Genomic DNA, 18,271 nt, shown 5'->3' with positions numbered 1-18,271 from the left:
CTACGTGAGTTACCTTACCTGTATTTGGCCACGACATTTGTATAGACAGAGTTTTTGACGCCATTATGGTACTCATCTGGAGGCATCACATCTATAAAGAGAACACATTAAACGTGACAGAGCAGTTGTGGCCAAGTGGCTCAGTGGGATCAACCTCTTCGATAGCAAGCAAATCATTTTATTATGTAGAACTGGAAGCTACTGCTATTTCATACTGTCCTTTGAACCATGGCTTACAGATTCAAATGGTTCCTATTTTGAACACCACATTTCCACCCTTTGCACTGCATTGAAACAACTCAAACTCCTGAACAACCCAAACTTCCTCCAGCATTTTCTCTGCCCCTGATATGATTTAGCACTTTGAACAAATATATCTCGAAATCACTTTTAAACACTTTCTGTAGATTATGAGAAACACATCCGACAGAAAATGCATGAAGGCTGGTAACAAAAAACAGGAGTAATAATAATAAAACGTGAAAAAGGTGATTTGCATAAAAGAAACGACATGGTTGTAATCAAAATATTGATTTAAAAAAATATGGTCACAGGTTATGTAAAAGAGTTAAGAAATCTGATGAGGAAATATATACTGAAATGGATGAAGTGTCATTGCTACTAAGCCTTGTTCACTCCAACCAGTCTGTGTTTTACACATCCTCAAAGCCCCCCTTTTAATAACACTCCACTAATTACCGGATCAGTAAAAAAAATAGCGTCTGTTTTTTTTTAAATATTTGGTATAAAATTCGATCCATTCCATATTTTGTAACCCAAGTGGCAAATTCCACACAAACACTCCCATTCCACTTTTACAGCACACTTGCAGAATGGCTCGAAGTGGGCAGAGTCAGTTGCCATTGATAGAGAAACGTTTCTGCTAAAATATGGAGATTTTTTTAAAGTTACAATGACATCTATAAAATTACAACTGCTTGCCACCAAACACAAAGATCTATTTAAATGAAAGACAACACAAAAATACGAAAGATTAAATCTTGATTTGAAGCTTTCGTGACTGCAGGAATCCATACTCTTTGGTTCTTTCGGTAAAGTCACGGAGGTAGACAAAATAATAGATCACGACATTTCGATTGAAATGCAAGCTACCACCCTCAGGTGAGGACGGTCGCTTGCGTTGTGATTGAAACGTCGTGATCTATTATTTTGTCTACCTTACGTGACTTTACCGAAAGAACCAAAGAGTAATACTAAAGATTGTTGCATTTAGTTTTTTACTTTTGGGAAGGTGCAAGGAAAACAACAATCTAAGCTTTGATTGAGAGGGACTGCCTGTACCTCGAATAGACTGGACAATTGCTACCATTTGAGGTAACGTTATTGCTTAGCCTTCCCAAGTACACATGGACAGTACCATTATCTAACAATGCACGTCTTTGTTATTCAATAACCTCAAATTCCCCATGCAACTTGTCCTTACTTATATGTACAGAAGACTTACTGTTAATGTCATAGCATTTCTCAGTCTTATTCCACTCCACACGACTTTTCCAGTATTCCGCGATAGACTTCACCACATCCCATCCTCCCAGTTGTGAAAAGAACTTTAAATCCTGTGACAGTACGATGACAATCAGTACAGAAGTGCATCTGCAAAGCTGCACAATATTCATAATATTTTTCTCATGTCACCCAGGTCTTTCTTACAAAAAGGCAACCTTAAAGGGCTCACGCAATCTGAAAATGTAGACATTTAAAAACAACAAAACCCAACAAACTGTCTCATATTGCAATAGCTAGGGAATTTGTATCCAAGGCTGCCTGACCTGAGTGTGAAGCTTCATCAGTGAGAAGAATGGAAAGTTATGGCTAATAGCACATTTATTATTTGGTTGGTAAAATTAGAACCATATGGAGAAGCTAATTAACGTATTGCCAGGCAGTCAACAGTTGCCTTTATATTTGTAGTGGAAGAAACGCGCGCGGGGGCTTGCAAGCTGTGTGCATGCATGTGTGAAGTTACGGACAGTGAGGTCGCATCGGGACAGACAGGTGCGAAGAGAGAGCCAAGGAAGGGAGACGGCCAATATATACGGGAGCGTGAGGCAGAGGAGTTGAGTTGGTCATAGTGAAGGCAGAAACACAGACAAGGGAAATCCCAAGCCCCGCTCTTCTCACCTCGCCCTCACCCGTGGTGATGGCTGAACCCCCACGGGTGGCAAGGACGAGGTAGGAGAGGCGAGGGAAGAGAAGCTAGCGGAAACCTAAATGTGAGCGTGTGTAGCTAGCAGTAGAGAAGCTAGCGGAATCCTAAGTGTGAGCGTGTGTAGCTAGCAGTAGAGAAGCTAGTAGAGTGAATAGTGGAAGACTAGCAGTAGAGAAGCTAGCCGAGTGTATAGCGGAAGACTAGCAGTAGTGAAGCTAGCAGAGTGAATAGCGGAAGACTAGCAGTAGAGAAGCTAGCACAATGAATAGCGGAAGGCTAGTAGTAGAGAAGCTAGCCGAGTGTATAGCAGGAAGACTAGCAGTAGAGAAGCTAGCAAAGTGTATAGCGGAAGGCTAGCAGTAGAGAAGCTAGCAGAATTTATAGCGGAAGACTAGCAGTAGAGAAGCTAGCAGAATATATAGCAGAAGGCTAGTAGTGAAGAAGCGAACAGAGTGTGAGGTGATAGGTTAGCAGAAGAGAGCCAGCAGAAGAACAAGGAGAGACCAGCAGTGGAGAGGCTAGCAGAGTGCACAGTGGGAAGCCATCAGAGTGTGTAGTGGTAGGTCAGCAGTGGAGTGAGCGAAGCGAGCGGAGTGTGGCAGGCAGACAGGCAAGCAGTGGAGAGGCTAGGATAGTGAGAGAGAACAGGTTAGCAGTGGAGAGGCTATGAGAGTGAGAGAGAGAACAGGCTAGCAGTGGAGAGGCTAAGAGAGCGGAGCGAGCGGAGTGAAGGAGGCGAGCAGCGCCGGCGGGAGAGTTGCGACGGAGTTACGTGGTGTTGAACGCGAGAAGTTCTGTTGAATAAAAGTGACACCGGAGAAAAAGAAAGAAGAAGTTGTCTGCGTGAAATAAAAACACTACATATTTAAAGAGAGTGATCACTACAATAGACTTGTAGAATGAGGGTGATAGAGAGGCAGATGTCCGTCTTTCACGGAAGATAACTGGAAAACATCGCCAAAAAGGACATTCATTACGTTATGTTTTTGAAAATATACATAACTGTACATGCTATACAAAATTACTCGTTTGGACCATCACTGTGCTCCCATTGGGTTCTGTGTATGGTACCTGAGTGACAAGGAAGTACTGCTGGAAAGCAAAGGACACATCTCCATTGATGTGGATTTCCTGCTGCCCGTAAATGTCTTCCGGGCAAACTTCATGTCCAGCCACAGCGCTCTCCCAGGGGAACTTTGCTCCCTGTTGACAAAAAATGAGCAACGTTTCCGTTTGCAAAAAGATGGCCCACGTTAACAGACCGGTTAACGTTAGAGTGATGTTTAACACGAAGGCTTTTCGCGACTAATATAATCCAGAAGAGGTTTTTGGAGGTTAGATCGCGTAAATATATAAATGTGTCATTAAAACCCGCCCCCACCTGACAGCCAACTAAAAATGGTTGTCACGTAAACCGAACATGCCAATTCGTCACTAGTACAGCACACCGGTGTGTTGGAGAGCCAAGCCACAACATTTACAATCTGAGTATGACGTTTCGCCAGTAATTACAACTAGCTTCATCAGGCGATAGCCAGATTTGTGGAGAAGTCTTAACTGTTTCGTTCCTTATGTTGAGGCGTAGAACCACATGGAGACGGAACTTCATATAAGGGCTTTCGCCATTTATTAACAAGGGTAACACTCAGCTTACACCAGAGGTAGACGTTCTTTACACTCGGTCCTTCCCGTGGACCCCCAGGCTCTACTCGCCCTAACCTCGGCTATCCCTCAGGCTCTCTCACTACGACCGGGTTCTCCCACACTTCTTGTAGCCCTACTCTTGGCTATCTCCCCGGCTCTCCCACTCGTCGACCCCGGACGGTCACGAGCGGGAGAGACTTCTCACAGGCGATCCACCTCTGGCTCCCCACAACGGCCCCGCTCACGTCACGGGATCCTCCTTAAGCACCCCCTTGGGCAGCTCCTCCCCTTCACTCGGACCCGCCCCCTTTCTTGAGGTCTCCTTACAGAGCTCATGACATGACGTCATCACACTTTGCGGCGCCCATGACATGACGTCATCCCGCTGCTCCTCTACACTTATATAGAGGCGTAGATGTGGTGACCACGCTTCTGCGCTCTTGCGTAAAGTGGGGGGGGGGGATTACTGAGTCAATGTACATTATGCATGTGCATTATGCGAGACAGGAAGGATAATATCAAAGGGTTCGCATAATGCACATGCATAATGTACATTGACTCAGTAATCCATCCCCCCCCACATTGCGCAAGAGCACAGAAGCGTGGTCACCACATCTACACCTCTATATAAGGAATGAAACAATTAAGACTTCTCCACAAATCTAGCTGTCGCCTGAAGAAGCTAGTTGTAATTACTGGTGAAACGTCGTACTCAGATTGTAAATATTGTGGCTTGGCTCTCATTCAAAGGAGTGAAGTTAGTGCAAACAATGCATCCATAATGAATAAATAGTAAACAAAGCACGCCTGAAAGCAGTTTTGGTACCCTGTGTCCAGCGGCCCGAGAATTTTCACGTGCGGCGCCAAGCCGTGCCACACGGTACTCCAGCATGGTGCGTGCAACCCTGGGGTGGAACAACAGCGCTACGGGATACATCCATGTCTCCTGAAAACATAATGTGACCACACAAAACATCACTTTTTACGTCAACCATGTTAAATTCGAATTACAAATTGGAAAGTAGGTTTAGAGGGAACCTTCACACTTCTGCACAGATCATTTGATAAATGTATAACAGGACTGGGAGGTGGCGAAGGGGGCTGGGAATGGAGTCCCTACCCATGTGACCTCCCTGTCGCCATGTTCGCCACAAGTATGTGTGGTTAATGCAGACATGATTTCTTGCAAAAGGTTTCTATTCGGTGTTTTAACATCTTAAGACCTAGATTTGAAGTTTTCGTGACTGCAAGGGTCCATAGGCAACACAAGCTTCTGAAACGTCGTGATTTAATTTATTTTTATTTTTTACCTACGTGACTTTACCGAAAAAACCAAAGAGTATCTTAACACCTGTTTTATTACCAGAAAGGGTAAAACATATTCTTATATTTTGATATTGCCAAGGGAGGTCCCATTAAATATGATTATAAATTTACGTAACACAACCAAAGTGGCCACTATTACAGGTTACAAGCCATGCAAAGCTACCTGGTCCCAGAAAACGTGTCCAAGATAGTCCTCGTTTCTCTCTCCGTTGGACAGCCCGCCAGGACTCAGTCCAAAGAAGGGATGATCCAACGTGCTCGTAGACGGCAATGCGCTGAGCATGTAGAACATGCACGCATACAACACCTGGGTAAGGTAAAAGTCTCCAGTCATGTCAATGCAGCTTGCGGCCCACAGCTGGGACCAGGCTGCCTTGTGGGTGAGGTACAGCTCGCGTGTCTCAGCTGCACGCAGACCCGCGCGGTATTCGGCTTTGGCTTCACTCTCATCCGTGCTCAGGGCTGTTAGAAATGTCCACTTTTTCACGATCTGTCCAGCAGGCAGCTCCAAGCAAGTTGGGACTGGTGTCCAGACCATATGTACAGTGGTCTTTGAACATTCTTTCCCTTCCGGCGCATGAATCTCACCGTAAATGTACCTGCAGATAATCATATGTACAATGAGAAAGTCCCCGCGAAAGTCAATGCATTTGCCATCATTGTCTAATAAGAAATAATAATTTACAGGCCTTTGTCAATCCACTGTTATATGAAGGACTCTTTACCCTTCTCAGGCATGGGGTTTATTTGCCCATACTTCCCCACACCGGTCAATCCGAGATAGTGAATGGGGGGGCCCCAAGACTGGTTCAGATATTACTCGCCAGTGATGTTAGCCAGGTTGGTGAGTTCGTATCGCAGTACGTAAGCCATTGCATCACAACATGCTGCCCATTAAACCTCATGATCTATAATATATAATTTAAAAAAGGATGCTCCTAAACTTTTCTCACTGTTACATTTGAGAATGACTTCAACATTCAAATGGATGTTGTATGTTCGTATTTTCGCCAACGTATTGATAATTGGGCTATTGGTGGCACAATACCATGTGTTACATAACAGCTCACATAAAAAAGTATAACAGGACTTCCAACATCACTTCATGTTAAGTCTTCTTATCCAAACTAGGTAGCACACTTCCCCACATGTTCACCGCATGAAACTTTAAACAATATTTGAAACACTAAAAGTTGCGATTTAACCCAATTAAGTGAAAAAACTAATGTAATGTGATGTTTCTCTGTGCAGTCATTGGTTATTCATTCTAGATTTGAAGTTTTCGTGACTGCAAGGATCCATATTCTTTGGTTCTTTCGGCAAAGTCACGTAGGTAAAAAATAAATACAAATAAATTAAATCACGACGTTTTGGACGCAACACAAGCGTCCGTCATCAGGTGGGACAACCACAGAAAAAAACCGTTGCTGAAGTAGGCAAAACAGCTGCTAGTAACAGGGGGTTATATAGATGAGGGAGGGGGGGCGGAGGCAAGGATAGAGAGGGTGGGGGGGGGAAGCAAATATGACATTGACGGCAAATAACCTGAGGATCAGCGAGCGGTAAATAACCCCGTTACTAGCAGCTCTTTTGCCTACTTCAGCAACGGTTTTTTGCTGTGGTTGTCCCACCTGATGACGGACGCTTGTGTTGCGTCAGAAACGTCGTGATTTAATTTATTTTTATTTATTTTTTACCTACGTGACTTTACCGAAAGAACCAAAGAGTACAGTCATTGTTTACTCAGCTGAGACTCCACTCACGACACTTCAGAACCCAGATTCACGGAATGCCGAGGCACAGATTCGAACTCAAGTCTCAGCGATGCCAATTCAGCGCTCTGAGCCCCTAGGCCATCTGGTCAGCTCTCAAATGGATGTGAATATATATTCCCATATATTACCAATGTCACAATTATATTATCATAATAAATCATTTTTAAAAACACAACAAAAGCATGTTTTAAAATACCAAAATACTAAATGTTTAATAACCTCACATTAAATGGGTCAACATGCTTAGAGAATTTTGATAACATAATAAACTCAACCATGCCACATGTGGATACATTAATTGCACCTCGGATTAGCATGGTTGGCTATGTACGGTGCTAAAGAAGTTCAACGTACATACCTACACACATTGTAGTATTATGGGTGTATAGTTTAAGACATCACCTGTATTAATAACAAGGATGGTGCCAAACATGGGGAAAATAAAAAGCAAGATAACGAATGTCTGTCTCCCCACCAGAAAATGGGTGACAGTAAGGTTATTGATATGTAGCAAATGAAGAATACTTGTGGATTGAGGAGAGCAAGTTACTGAGACAAGTGTAGTGTGTTGGACGAGGCACACGCAGAAATCTGGAGGCACCACACTTTATTATAACATCTCGCCTAGGGATAACACAACACTTAACACAACTCTAGAAGGCAACACTTGGGAAGGGGAATCAATACTAGACCCCTTGGAAGGGGTCCCCTTATCCCTCAGCCCCTATAGCCAATCTCCCAGGCTCCCCGCGCCGCCGCACCGATCGCTTCCATCGTTAGACTGAGCCCTCCGCTCCACCCCCGTTCCTCTCTCCTCCCCCCACCCCTGAGCCTGGCCCCGTGCCGCCCCTGGCCACGCTTCCTGCTGCTCGGTTTCTCGAGAGAACAGGAGCCAGCGTCACATGTCCCAGGGCCCTCCCATCCGGGTCCCCTGAACTCCCCTGAGCCGGCACATCCCCTCTCTCTTCCAGTGACGGGGCCCCGCCCAGCAGGGCCCGCTTCCCGCAACGTCTCCGTCGACTCCCTGCAGAGGTACGTGCCCTCACTCATATAGATCGTGGGTGCTTACCGCATACACCCCGTAGGGACGCGACTTACGTCCCTACACAAACATTGCAGTTGCACCACGAGATCAGCAGCTAAGGGGAACACGCAAAGCTAGATGGACGGATAGAGTAACTGTGGTTTATGGAGGTCGGATGTCAATTGTGGAAGCAAGCGATGACAAGGTGTGGTGGCATTGATGACGAGATGAGCTCTTCATTTTGGTTGCTCTTTAAAACAATTGTTACTGTGTGCATTCATTTTTGAAATATACATTTATAAAATGTATAACCTTTTCAAAGCAACAATTCAATCATACGCTGCATCTCACCTTGCTTCAAGAAATGCAGACCCTTCTTTAAAGTCAATATCTTCACTGAAAGGTGTGAAGCTGCTGGACAGGTTGAGGTGGAGGGGAGATTGGTCCGGGCCAGTGCGCTGCACATGCACGCTGTGCACCAGCAGGTTTCTACGAGAGCGGTGCGCGTACATTCGCTGCACCACCAGCATACGTTCGCTCTTCAGCACGCATTCAAACACACCTGCAAGAGAATGTAACACTTGTGTAGGTTCATAAAGGCTACAGAAAATATACACCACATATATGCACACAAGCCGATTACCAAATCACCTAAAAAAGAGCCCAATCTCATCAGGCCTCAGAAGCAAAGCAGAATTAAGCCTGGATAGTGCTTAGATGGCTGACCACCATGCACATATTAGTTGATATATGCAGCTGAGAAGCTGTGGCATATTGTGGTAATCAGAGGGTAATGCAGAAAAATGCTTTGTTGGATTCTTCTATGCTCACACGTCTATGCTACATGCCTTCACCAACCCAGAGACCAGGGTGGTCATGTTCAAACAACTCCTACGACTTGCGCAGTGAAATGACAAAAGGGTTGTGCATGTATATTTAAAAACATATGAATGCATAGTAGTTCCAGAGAGTTGTTTCCATATACCATATAAAGAAAAATGATTTGTAAAATGGTAAATAATGCTGACTTACATGTTAACTCAGTTAGAGTTTTACTGCAGTGCCTTGAAAGATCCAGCAATCTGTGGTTTGGACCAAATGTTTGACATTTCTCTCACAAGCGCATACTGAGGAGATGAGGGAAGGTTCCCTCCTCGGCCTAGCCATGTCAGTATTCCGTGGAGGCAGAGAGCTCGTGCCCAAGTGAATATTATAAAACATGAACCTCATGCTGAATTAAATGGGTTCAATCAGCAAAATTAATTCTCAATCATAAGTAATTTTTTTAGTCTTTTCAACAATTTTACTCCAATAGAGCAACTGGTGCGACATCACTTTAAGTATGCTCATAGAATTCCAGCAAAACAATGCATACCCCACGTTATACAACGGCCTGTGCAAGCAGGAATCATTTATCTACTTCTGAGCTCCCTTGATCTCAAATGCCAACTGTTTTGCGGTAACCTTCCGTCATCATTGGCTCCACCCGAATCCTGTCCCAATTGCGTGGTGGCCGAATGGCTGTGTTTTTGTGCAAACGGCTACGTGATTCTCTGAATGCAAAATAATTCAGATTTTGTACGAAAATGGCCATCATTATGCCATGTTGATCCACATGGACGAAATATTGTTTAAGAAATTTTGTTTAAAAGAAATTTGCACCATTTCAGTCGGCTTAATTATTTATCCATAAGGTTTTTTTTGGCTTAGATCGCGTAAATATATAAATGTAAAACCCGACAGCACCCGGCACAGCCAACTAGTAAGGTTGTCACTAAAAAGAGCACCATAACATAACACAACCTACACTTGGGTGTTGAATGCTCATCTAGCCACGCTACGGCAGAACTAGACACGGTTTGCTATCCCGGCCCGGACCACAAGCTGGGTCCCGGGCCGCAAGGCTAGAGGCTTCTTTTACCCAACGAGGATCTACATCACCAGCAACACGAAGAACCCCGAGCCCCTCACGGGGCCCCCATTATATCGTCCTGGGCTGGGGCTGGCTCCGCCCTTCTCCCCGCCCACCTTCTAGATCTCTCGAGCTCTTTCCCGAAGGCTCCCCGAAAGCTATTTTAAACCACGTGACCGCCCAGCGGCCCCCATCCACCGGTGGCCTCTCTCCAATATCATCCGGTCACGTGTCTGCAGGTCAACCGGCGTATCATGCCCTAACGTAACCCTGGCTGGCTGACGCTCCCTCTCGCTCCCTCACCGGGAGCCCGCACCCCACACTGTACGTGGTGCCTCCGCGCTGACCAGCGCTCACCCAAGCCCCGCTAGGGCTGGTACTACGCCCAGTGAGCAGGCTACACGTAATGCCAACACATTATCCGCTATGGCTTCGTAAGCCCGGCACCACACAGTGACAATCACAGTCACTACACATTTATGCGTTTCATTGTACTTCTAAATGCTACTGTAATAAAACACAAAATACACAGCAATCAAAAACCATTGTGAAAAATTGATGGTCATATAGTCATGGAAGACAAGCGCACACTTCTGGGCAGTGTGGATGTTTCGATTTAAAGCTTTCGTGACTGCAGGGATTCATCTTCTTGGTTCTTTCGGTAAAGTCACGTAGAAGGGAAATAATAAAATAATAAAATACAACATCATAAAATTATTCTCACGACGTTTCGGCCACAAAGCAAGCAGCCGTCCTCAGGTGAAGAACATGTCTGTCGGGAAGACAGCGTCTTCACCTGAGGACGGCTGCTTGCGTTGTGGCCGAAACGTCGTGAAATTATTTTATGTTTTATTTTTATTATTTTATTATTTCCCTTCTACGTGACTTTACCGAAAGAACCAAGAAGAAGTGTGGATGTTCTTGACACACAAATGGCACAAGGCATCAGTGCCTGCAACAGTGCGTACCTTTCCTGGTGTTGAGGCCATACAGGAGCTCCCCTGGGCCTGTGTTCGAGAGCAGCACATTGAGCGTGGAGGGGATATGCGCACGGTGACTCTCCGTCCCATTCCCGTTGTAAACGTCGCCCATGTGCAGCGAGCGGCCGTACACCTGGGTGCCCAGGTACCCATTGGCAAGCACCGCCATGAACCGTGCATCTGAGGGCAACTGAGAGGCCACAAACACCGCAGGATCCTTTCTGGGAGTCTCCATACTGAGGCCCACGCAGACAACGAAGGCCTGCGTCAGTGCGTAACCTGAAACACAAAAACATAACACATTACCTGCAAATGTGTTGTACGGTTTACAGTCATTTCTTTCAACTTCATAAAAAAAATAAAGGCAATTCCAAATAAAAAATTTAAGGACTGGTAGAGTATGTACGGCATTGTCTTTATAACTCAATATTTGAAAAATGTACGGTGGTGCACACTCAACCGATGGATCAGGCAGGTGCACACAGTTATGGCCTCAGGCTAAGACATCAAAACCTCACTGGCTGACTGGGCATGGTCTGGCGCTCAAGCTTCCTTGTAGGATTGGCCAAAGTCATAGGGGCAGTGCAAATTAGACTAAACACAGCCATGACACAAAACACCAGCCTATGAAGAAGAGAGTGCAGCCTCAGGGAGAAACAGAAGCCAGTTTCATGCCAAGATACAGCATGGCTGAGGGTCAACCTTTTTAGGGATTTTATACGTTACTTATTGCTATGCCTGAGGATTATATGTTGGTTGGTCCATCTGTCTGAGGACACATGCCATGTTTTCGTGAAAACTATGGTTGTTGGGGTATAATGTTTTTAAATAAAGTAAGTTTCACGATATTATTGTGATATCAGTTTGCCTTAACTTTTTAACCATTTAACATTTTTATCATCTTGTTTTGTGCTTTGATTTATTGAAAGCACAGACGACTTAAACATTATTCCACTAAAGTTCACTCAACATAAGCCTGCCATAAGTCTTTACAATTATTATCTGTAAAATGTGTAACATTATGATGTGCATGGTGTCAGAAAGTGGTCATATAACCACAATGCTGTAAAAATATTCAGAAAAGTTGTATAATATTCGTTATTTCATTAATACTGTTCAGAAATAATATTTAAACCCGTAAAAATTAACAATGATAATCATGATATAAGGATAATTTGCTAAATATACTACATGATCATGAAGCTTTTATCATGATAAAATGTAAAACCTCCAAATCGATAACTATGAAACATTATGAAATAGCTCATCAAATAAATAAAAATGAAGCATTTGTATCAAATTATTGAGCTTCATGCAGCATAGCAGTGTGGTTAGCACGAGTGCGTTAGAACTACGTATGTGGGTGTTATCTAGCGCCCGAGGGACACAGCGCGAGATGCCTTCCGCCCGAAAAGCATTCAAGACGGCGTGCCACAGAGCGCCACACGTTGGTAACACTTCTTACCAACACATGCTGCCCTAACATGAAATTACACCCATATTTAACGTGCTCTCAGTCTTTTCCTGTCTATTACAATTTGATATTCCTCTTTAGGCAGGCAATTTTTTTCATGCTTATCATGTGTCAATATTAAATGAAACTTGTCCTTCCTTTTTTGTCTAGATATTTCTCAACCGCCAGCTCTTCCCTTAAACATTTAAACCATACCGATTAACGTTGCAGAGGGAAACTTTTGAATGAGTGTACATCACAGTTAAGATATGCGTTGTATCTGTGCAAATTCAGCATTCCAGTGACCATAAAAATATTTCACCGAATTTCATGGCAGGATGCGAAGAATGAATCATATTGACTTAACAATAACACCTCCTAAAATGTCTATCCACGTAAAAAAGATAAAGGTATTTTATACATAACCCACCAGTTGCATGGCCTTCTAGGAGTGCATCTTATCTGGAGCATTGGTTCAATCATACTTCTTACCTTGTAGAAACATGATGTTGTAGATTATGTGGACAATGTAAAGTCACAGATGAGCTAATCAAGGAAGTTCGGAATGCTATAATGGCTTTTAATGGTGGGTGTGATTTCACTTCCCTATCAGGACTTCATGCACATTTCTTCAACAGTGGAAACACAATGTATTTAAGATGTCTTCCACCAAATGAGGAAACATTTAATCACCATCTGCTAAAGTCCCTCTTGGCCCACTTGCGCAGAAACGAGCCTACGTAGCTGCCCCAGATCTGCCTTCAGCCCTAAACTTTGGATAGAAAAGGGAAGGAAAATGTTTGGAACCAGTGCCCATGACATTGCCAACATTTCCTGAGATCACACAAGCTCTCACAAGTTGTACGTGTGTGGATTTAGTGCACCCAGAATTGTTCCTGTAAGGAACCACAAGTGGCTGCTGTGTTTTTTGTAGATGTAGGAACAAAGTGTTCTTTGGCATTACTTATTATAACTTTGGATTAGGGATCATATTTAAATGAAAATGACTGAGATTATTCAATTAACATATTATACGATTTAAAAAATACAAGCTTGTTGTTTGGACTTTAAATACTTTGGATAAGCTACTCCTAAAATTATAACTTAATGTAACAATGAAAAAACAAGTAGATTTTCTATTTTAGTCAGTAGTTCAGAAATGCCATGATTTGCATGTTTCATGTATAATGTACAAACACTATTTACTCCAAAGTTTGAGCAAAGAAACATTCATCAACTGCATCCAACTTACATGAAACATTGGTTAATGGAAAAACATAACACACACGGTGTGAGAGCGAGGTAAACAGGGTTGGGAAGGTTACCCTCACGGTCCTTATTAGTTATGACCTTAGCATTAGGGGCAACCAAAAATATCAGAAGCTCACCCGCACCCACGCATTTTGTGTAACCTCTGTTGCCTCTGTCTACATACAAGAATGTGAGCCGGTTTAGTAGGCTGAACCGTTGATATAAAACCAATTTAAAATTACTTTTCAACACAGAACACATCATCCATCTCTGGGATGTCGTTTTATAATGTTTGGGTCAAATGTTTTTTTAAGCTAGTTTATATAATGCTTTAGGAAGGGGGTTATATATTTTTTTTAAAGTTATTTTTAATTATCTATTGGCCTGCTGATAATTCTGACGATGTCGCTAATGCTCATGACGGTACTGCAATACAGAAACACATCGATTACATGAGCGAGCTGAATCTCTGCAGTGGACAGCCTCTCGGGTGCATTAATTTCTCTGGCTGTCACTATGAGATCAGCCATCATCCCTTTTTGCCATGTGTCCTGCCCAAGCGACTTTTATGAAGTCAAAATATGCATCAATCTTTCATTTGTTCTCTAATTCGTGTATTTATTTCCTCTTTGTGTCTCTCAGTGTCATTTCATGCATCGTTCCATTCTCCTTTGTGCACTTTTCAGCTTTTGGTCCATTTTATTTAACATTGTTTATGATCTGTATGTCATAACCGGTAATATCCAATGTTTAAAACGTTTTCTTCAGGCACACTGCTGTGCTCATTCTCATTAGTAAGGTCAGTTTAGCAAAAGCACTTCAACCTTCCATAATATAGCTTTTTTGGGTTCGATCGCGACACAGCCAATTATTAAGGTTTGTCACGTAAACAGAACATGCCAATTCGTTACTAGTACAGCACACCGGTGTATTGGAGAGCAAATCCACCATATTTACAATCTGAGTACGACGTTACAATCACTTCAACCTGTTCTCATCCGCCTCTCATCATGTCCTCACGTTTAAGTACACCCGCTCACTCTTACACACTCAATCACTTCTAAAATGCACACTCCTTTACCCATTCGCTCACTTTCACTCTTTCTAAAATATTCGTGAAAAAATATTTAAATACTCAATACCCACACACATTTGATCTTACTCATTCACACTCTTGAACACTCACAGGCTCGACGAAATGCTCCCTACTAGGAAAAATCCGAATGACATTATAGTTACCACCAAAAAATCACTTCACCATCAGTCCTTAGGGGCCGTCCATAAATGATGTCATGCACCTGGGGGGGAGGAGGGCCAGACATTTGTGACGATGTGTGACGAGGGGGGGAGGGTGGGTTTGAGAAATGTGACATGATGTAAAAATGCGCACCTTTAAATAAATATAAACAACACGTTCTACTTAATTAAATATAATTAATTTTAATTATGAATGTTTTGATTATTTAAATTGATTAAGGTCACCTTTTATTTATAGTACAGATTATATTATGTTAAACATAAGAACCGGAAGTCAAACTACGTCACACTTTTATAGAGAACTAGCGGTAAGTACCCGGCGTTGCCCGGGCGAAAAAGACAGACACACACATCGACTTACACACTTTCTATGTACATGAGTTTAGCAGAAGAAGCAAAGAACAGAAATATTAGTTGTCCGCACACAAACATTATGATTGTAATATTTGCAAGGTGATTATTTAAAAAATATGTACCTATCAACGTGATTTGACACAATAACAAATATATCAATGCAGACCAAGTTATTAATAAATTATTAGTTGTGAGCGCAAAAACGAAAGTATGTGAATATTTGCAAGGTGATTATTAAAATACTAGGTTTCTGTGTAGATTAGTTGAGCGAAAGAAGCAAGTACCGTATTTTCCTGCATATAACCCGCAGACGCATATACCCCGCAAAAATAGCGTTTTGTGTAAAAAATAATTTCAGATAGCCCGTACCTCCATATACCCCGCATGCATTCATATCTTTAACGTCATTACCGCAGCTTAATTCCATCATATTAATACGAAGTTTACATTTGTAATACATTCCACTATCAATTGTTAACATTAAAATCATAATGTAGCACAAACAAAACAAACTAACCGGAAACGAGTGAACTTAAAACAGTAAATAAGTAACAAAAGTAAATATCCAATAAATAAGTAACACATAACTGGTAGATAGGTACAGTTTTAGCACTGGTAGATTGCTCACTGCGCAGATAATAGCAGAACTACGATAATGCCGTTGCCTCGCCCCCCACCTCTCTCCCCCCAGCTCTCCCGTCGCCGGTAAACAGTGCGCGCACTTCAAACATTGTCGTTTAATTGTATAAACAATTCATTTAAAATGTGATAACATGTGCAATTTTAGTGTGAGTGGTTTATTCAGCAGTGCTTTAGTCAAAGGTAAGTGTTGCATAGTGGATAGTCCTACCATGAAAAAATGTAACGAGTTATGACATGTCACACGTGTAAAATATTTTTGGGATAGCCCGCACCTCCATATACCCCGCAGGATCTTGTTTTGTTTGTAAAAAGTGGTATACCCCTCGGGTTATATGCGGGAAAATGCGGTAATAGAAAAATTAGTTGTCTGCACACAAACATTATTAATGTACATTCATTTTGTCTTTCAGTAAAGTCACGTAGATAGAAAAATAATGAAAAGTGTAAAAAATATCACTACCATACAACAACCGCCATTCGGCACTAAATGGCGGTGACGTCACCACAACGCTTGTGCCAGGCTATGTGCACCTTGAGGCCACGTGAAGTGTCGAACGCCCGCTGGCAGGTCACGGGGCAAACCCAGATGCCACAGGTCGACTGAGACGACTGGCTAATGCACCACCTGTGCCTCTTACTGTGCCAACTTGCTATGCTTTGGACACCCAACGCTCCGCCAATTGTTGTGAGCGTCGCTCCTACGCCCTCCGTTGTTGTTGGACTGCCTCCAACTGGCCAGTAGCGTAATTCACGAGCCTCCTCCACAGAGGCCGATCTTGACACAACTGGTACCAGTCATCGGCAGGTCCACTCAGCTCCATATTCTCTTGTAGGACATCACTCCATCTCTTCTGTAGCCCGTGCCGCGCCCATTTAGCCCCACGATCCGACCTAACAAAAGCTGTTTAGGCATGCGGTAGCTATGCATGCGGGCTACATGGCCCAGCCAACGCAGCCTTGCCTGCTGGAGGAGCTCACCGATGGGACTTTGTCCACATCTTTCAAGGATTTGTGAGCTCCTCACACAATCCAGCCTGGTTAAACCCAGGATGGATCGTAGGCAGGCCAGCCTAAATGTTTGTAACCGGTGAAGATGTTCCATTAGGGGGTTCCACGTTTCGCAAGCGTAGAGAAGTGAGGGAATGACTGGCCGAGAAGACCTGAAGCTTCGTGCGGAGCGACAGACCAGGTAGCTTCCACACAGCGTTACGCAACCAATAAAAAGATAATGCCGCTCGACTAATTCGGAGACATCTGCTGTTAAACCGAAGCTGGTCATGAGCAGACTGTCCAGGTATGAGAAACTCTCCACTCTCTCCACTACTGCCCCATCACCGATTGGGAGTTGTGGGGGTGGAGTGTCCGATGGTACAAAATACCCAGGCAGGTACTTAGTTTTGGTGGGGATGATGGTAAGGCCCCACCTCTTAGTGGCACGCTCCAGTCTCAGCAGGTTGTTCTTCGTGCTTTCGGAGTCCCTGACCCTCTGCTCACGATCATTAAGGACATTCATGATGGTGAGCGGGCCCGGGTAAAACTACGTGGCCGGGAGTCAGAGCCTTTCCCTGTACACCTTGGGGTGTGGCAGGGATGTCCTCTGGCTCCCATATTATTTAACATCTATTTTGACTGCGTAGTTCGTGAAGCCTTCAATAGCTGTACCGGGGAAATTTCCATTTGGTACAGATATAATGGAAGGCTGATCGATGCCCGGGTGCCATCAAGGGATGGCTCCCTATTGGTCAACCACGTTATGTATGCCGATGATTTGGTAATAACTGCTCATTCAGAGGAGGAGTTGGAGACGCTGCTGCTGAGTTACACACACATCGACTCACACACACACATAGACTTACACACACATATGGACTCACACACATATACATAGACTCACAGACACATTGACCTACACACACACAGGGACTTACACACACACATGGACCCATGCATACATCGACTTACAGACACACATCGACTTACACACACAGACATATGAACTTACACACACATATCGACGCACACACACATGGACTCTCACACATACACACATTGACTGACACACATAGACTCCCACACAAACATACATGGACTCACACACGCACATAGAGCACACACACATGGACGTACGCACACACACACACATGGACTCACACGCACACATGGACCAAAACACACACAGAAAGAAATGTACTTTCATTGACTCACACACAGCGACTAACACACACGCACACCGACTGACACAAACACACAGACATATCGACTCACACACACAAACACATTGACTCTGACACACAGACTCACACACACACACATTGACTCACACACACAGACACATCGACTTACACACACATCGCCGCAGACACGCACATCGACCCACACGCACACATGGACGTAACTCAATTTTTAAAAAGTAGTTGTCTACACACGCACACCACGCACACACATTGACTAACACACATACGTGGACTTAGGCACACACACAT

The 18,271-nt window shown here is 43.7% G+C and overlaps 1 protein-coding gene across 9 annotated transcripts in view; it reads right to left on the bottom strand.

Moving 5' to 3' along the window:
• The window catches only part of PGGHG (protein-glucosylgalactosylhydroxylysine glucosidase), a 60,872-nt gene that overhangs the window by 27,491 nt on the left and 15,110 nt on the right, over nucleotides 1-18,271 (bottom strand). For 3 of the 9 annotated variants that reach the window (XM_078601312.1, XM_078601314.1, XM_078601313.1), the window contains 9 exons: nucleotides 14,722-14,833; nucleotides 12,777-13,056; nucleotides 10,820-11,110; nucleotides 8,291-8,501; nucleotides 5,304-5,739; nucleotides 4,641-4,760; nucleotides 3,242-3,373; nucleotides 1,466-1,577; nucleotides 19-91 (listed from right to left, as the gene is read on the bottom strand). In XM_078601312.1, coding sequence (XP_078457438.1) covers nucleotides 19-91; nucleotides 1,466-1,577; nucleotides 3,242-3,373; nucleotides 4,641-4,760; nucleotides 5,304-5,739; nucleotides 8,291-8,501; nucleotides 10,820-11,110; nucleotides 12,777-12,789 — 1,388 coding nt within the window. In that variant the 5' untranslated portion in view covers nucleotides 12,790-13,056; nucleotides 14,722-14,833. Of the gene's footprint in view, nucleotides 1-18; nucleotides 92-1,465; nucleotides 1,578-3,241; nucleotides 3,374-4,640; nucleotides 4,761-5,303; nucleotides 5,740-8,290; nucleotides 8,502-10,819; nucleotides 11,111-12,776; nucleotides 13,057-14,721; nucleotides 14,834-18,271 lie in introns of those variants that run through there. The other 6 variants (XM_078601311.1, XM_078601315.1, XM_078601318.1 and 3 more) reach the window with 5 other exon arrangements.

The sequence above is a fragment of the Lampetra planeri genome, chromosome 16, assembly GCF_965212315.1.
Source record: "Lampetra planeri chromosome 16, kcLamPlan1.2.h2, whole genome shotgun sequence".
In the NCBI taxonomy this organism is placed as follows: Eukaryota; Metazoa; Chordata; class Hyperoartia; order Petromyzontiformes; family Petromyzontidae; genus Lampetra; species Lampetra planeri.
Note: the sequence above shows the minus strand (reverse complement) of the source record. Positions and strands in the feature narration are given on the sequence as shown.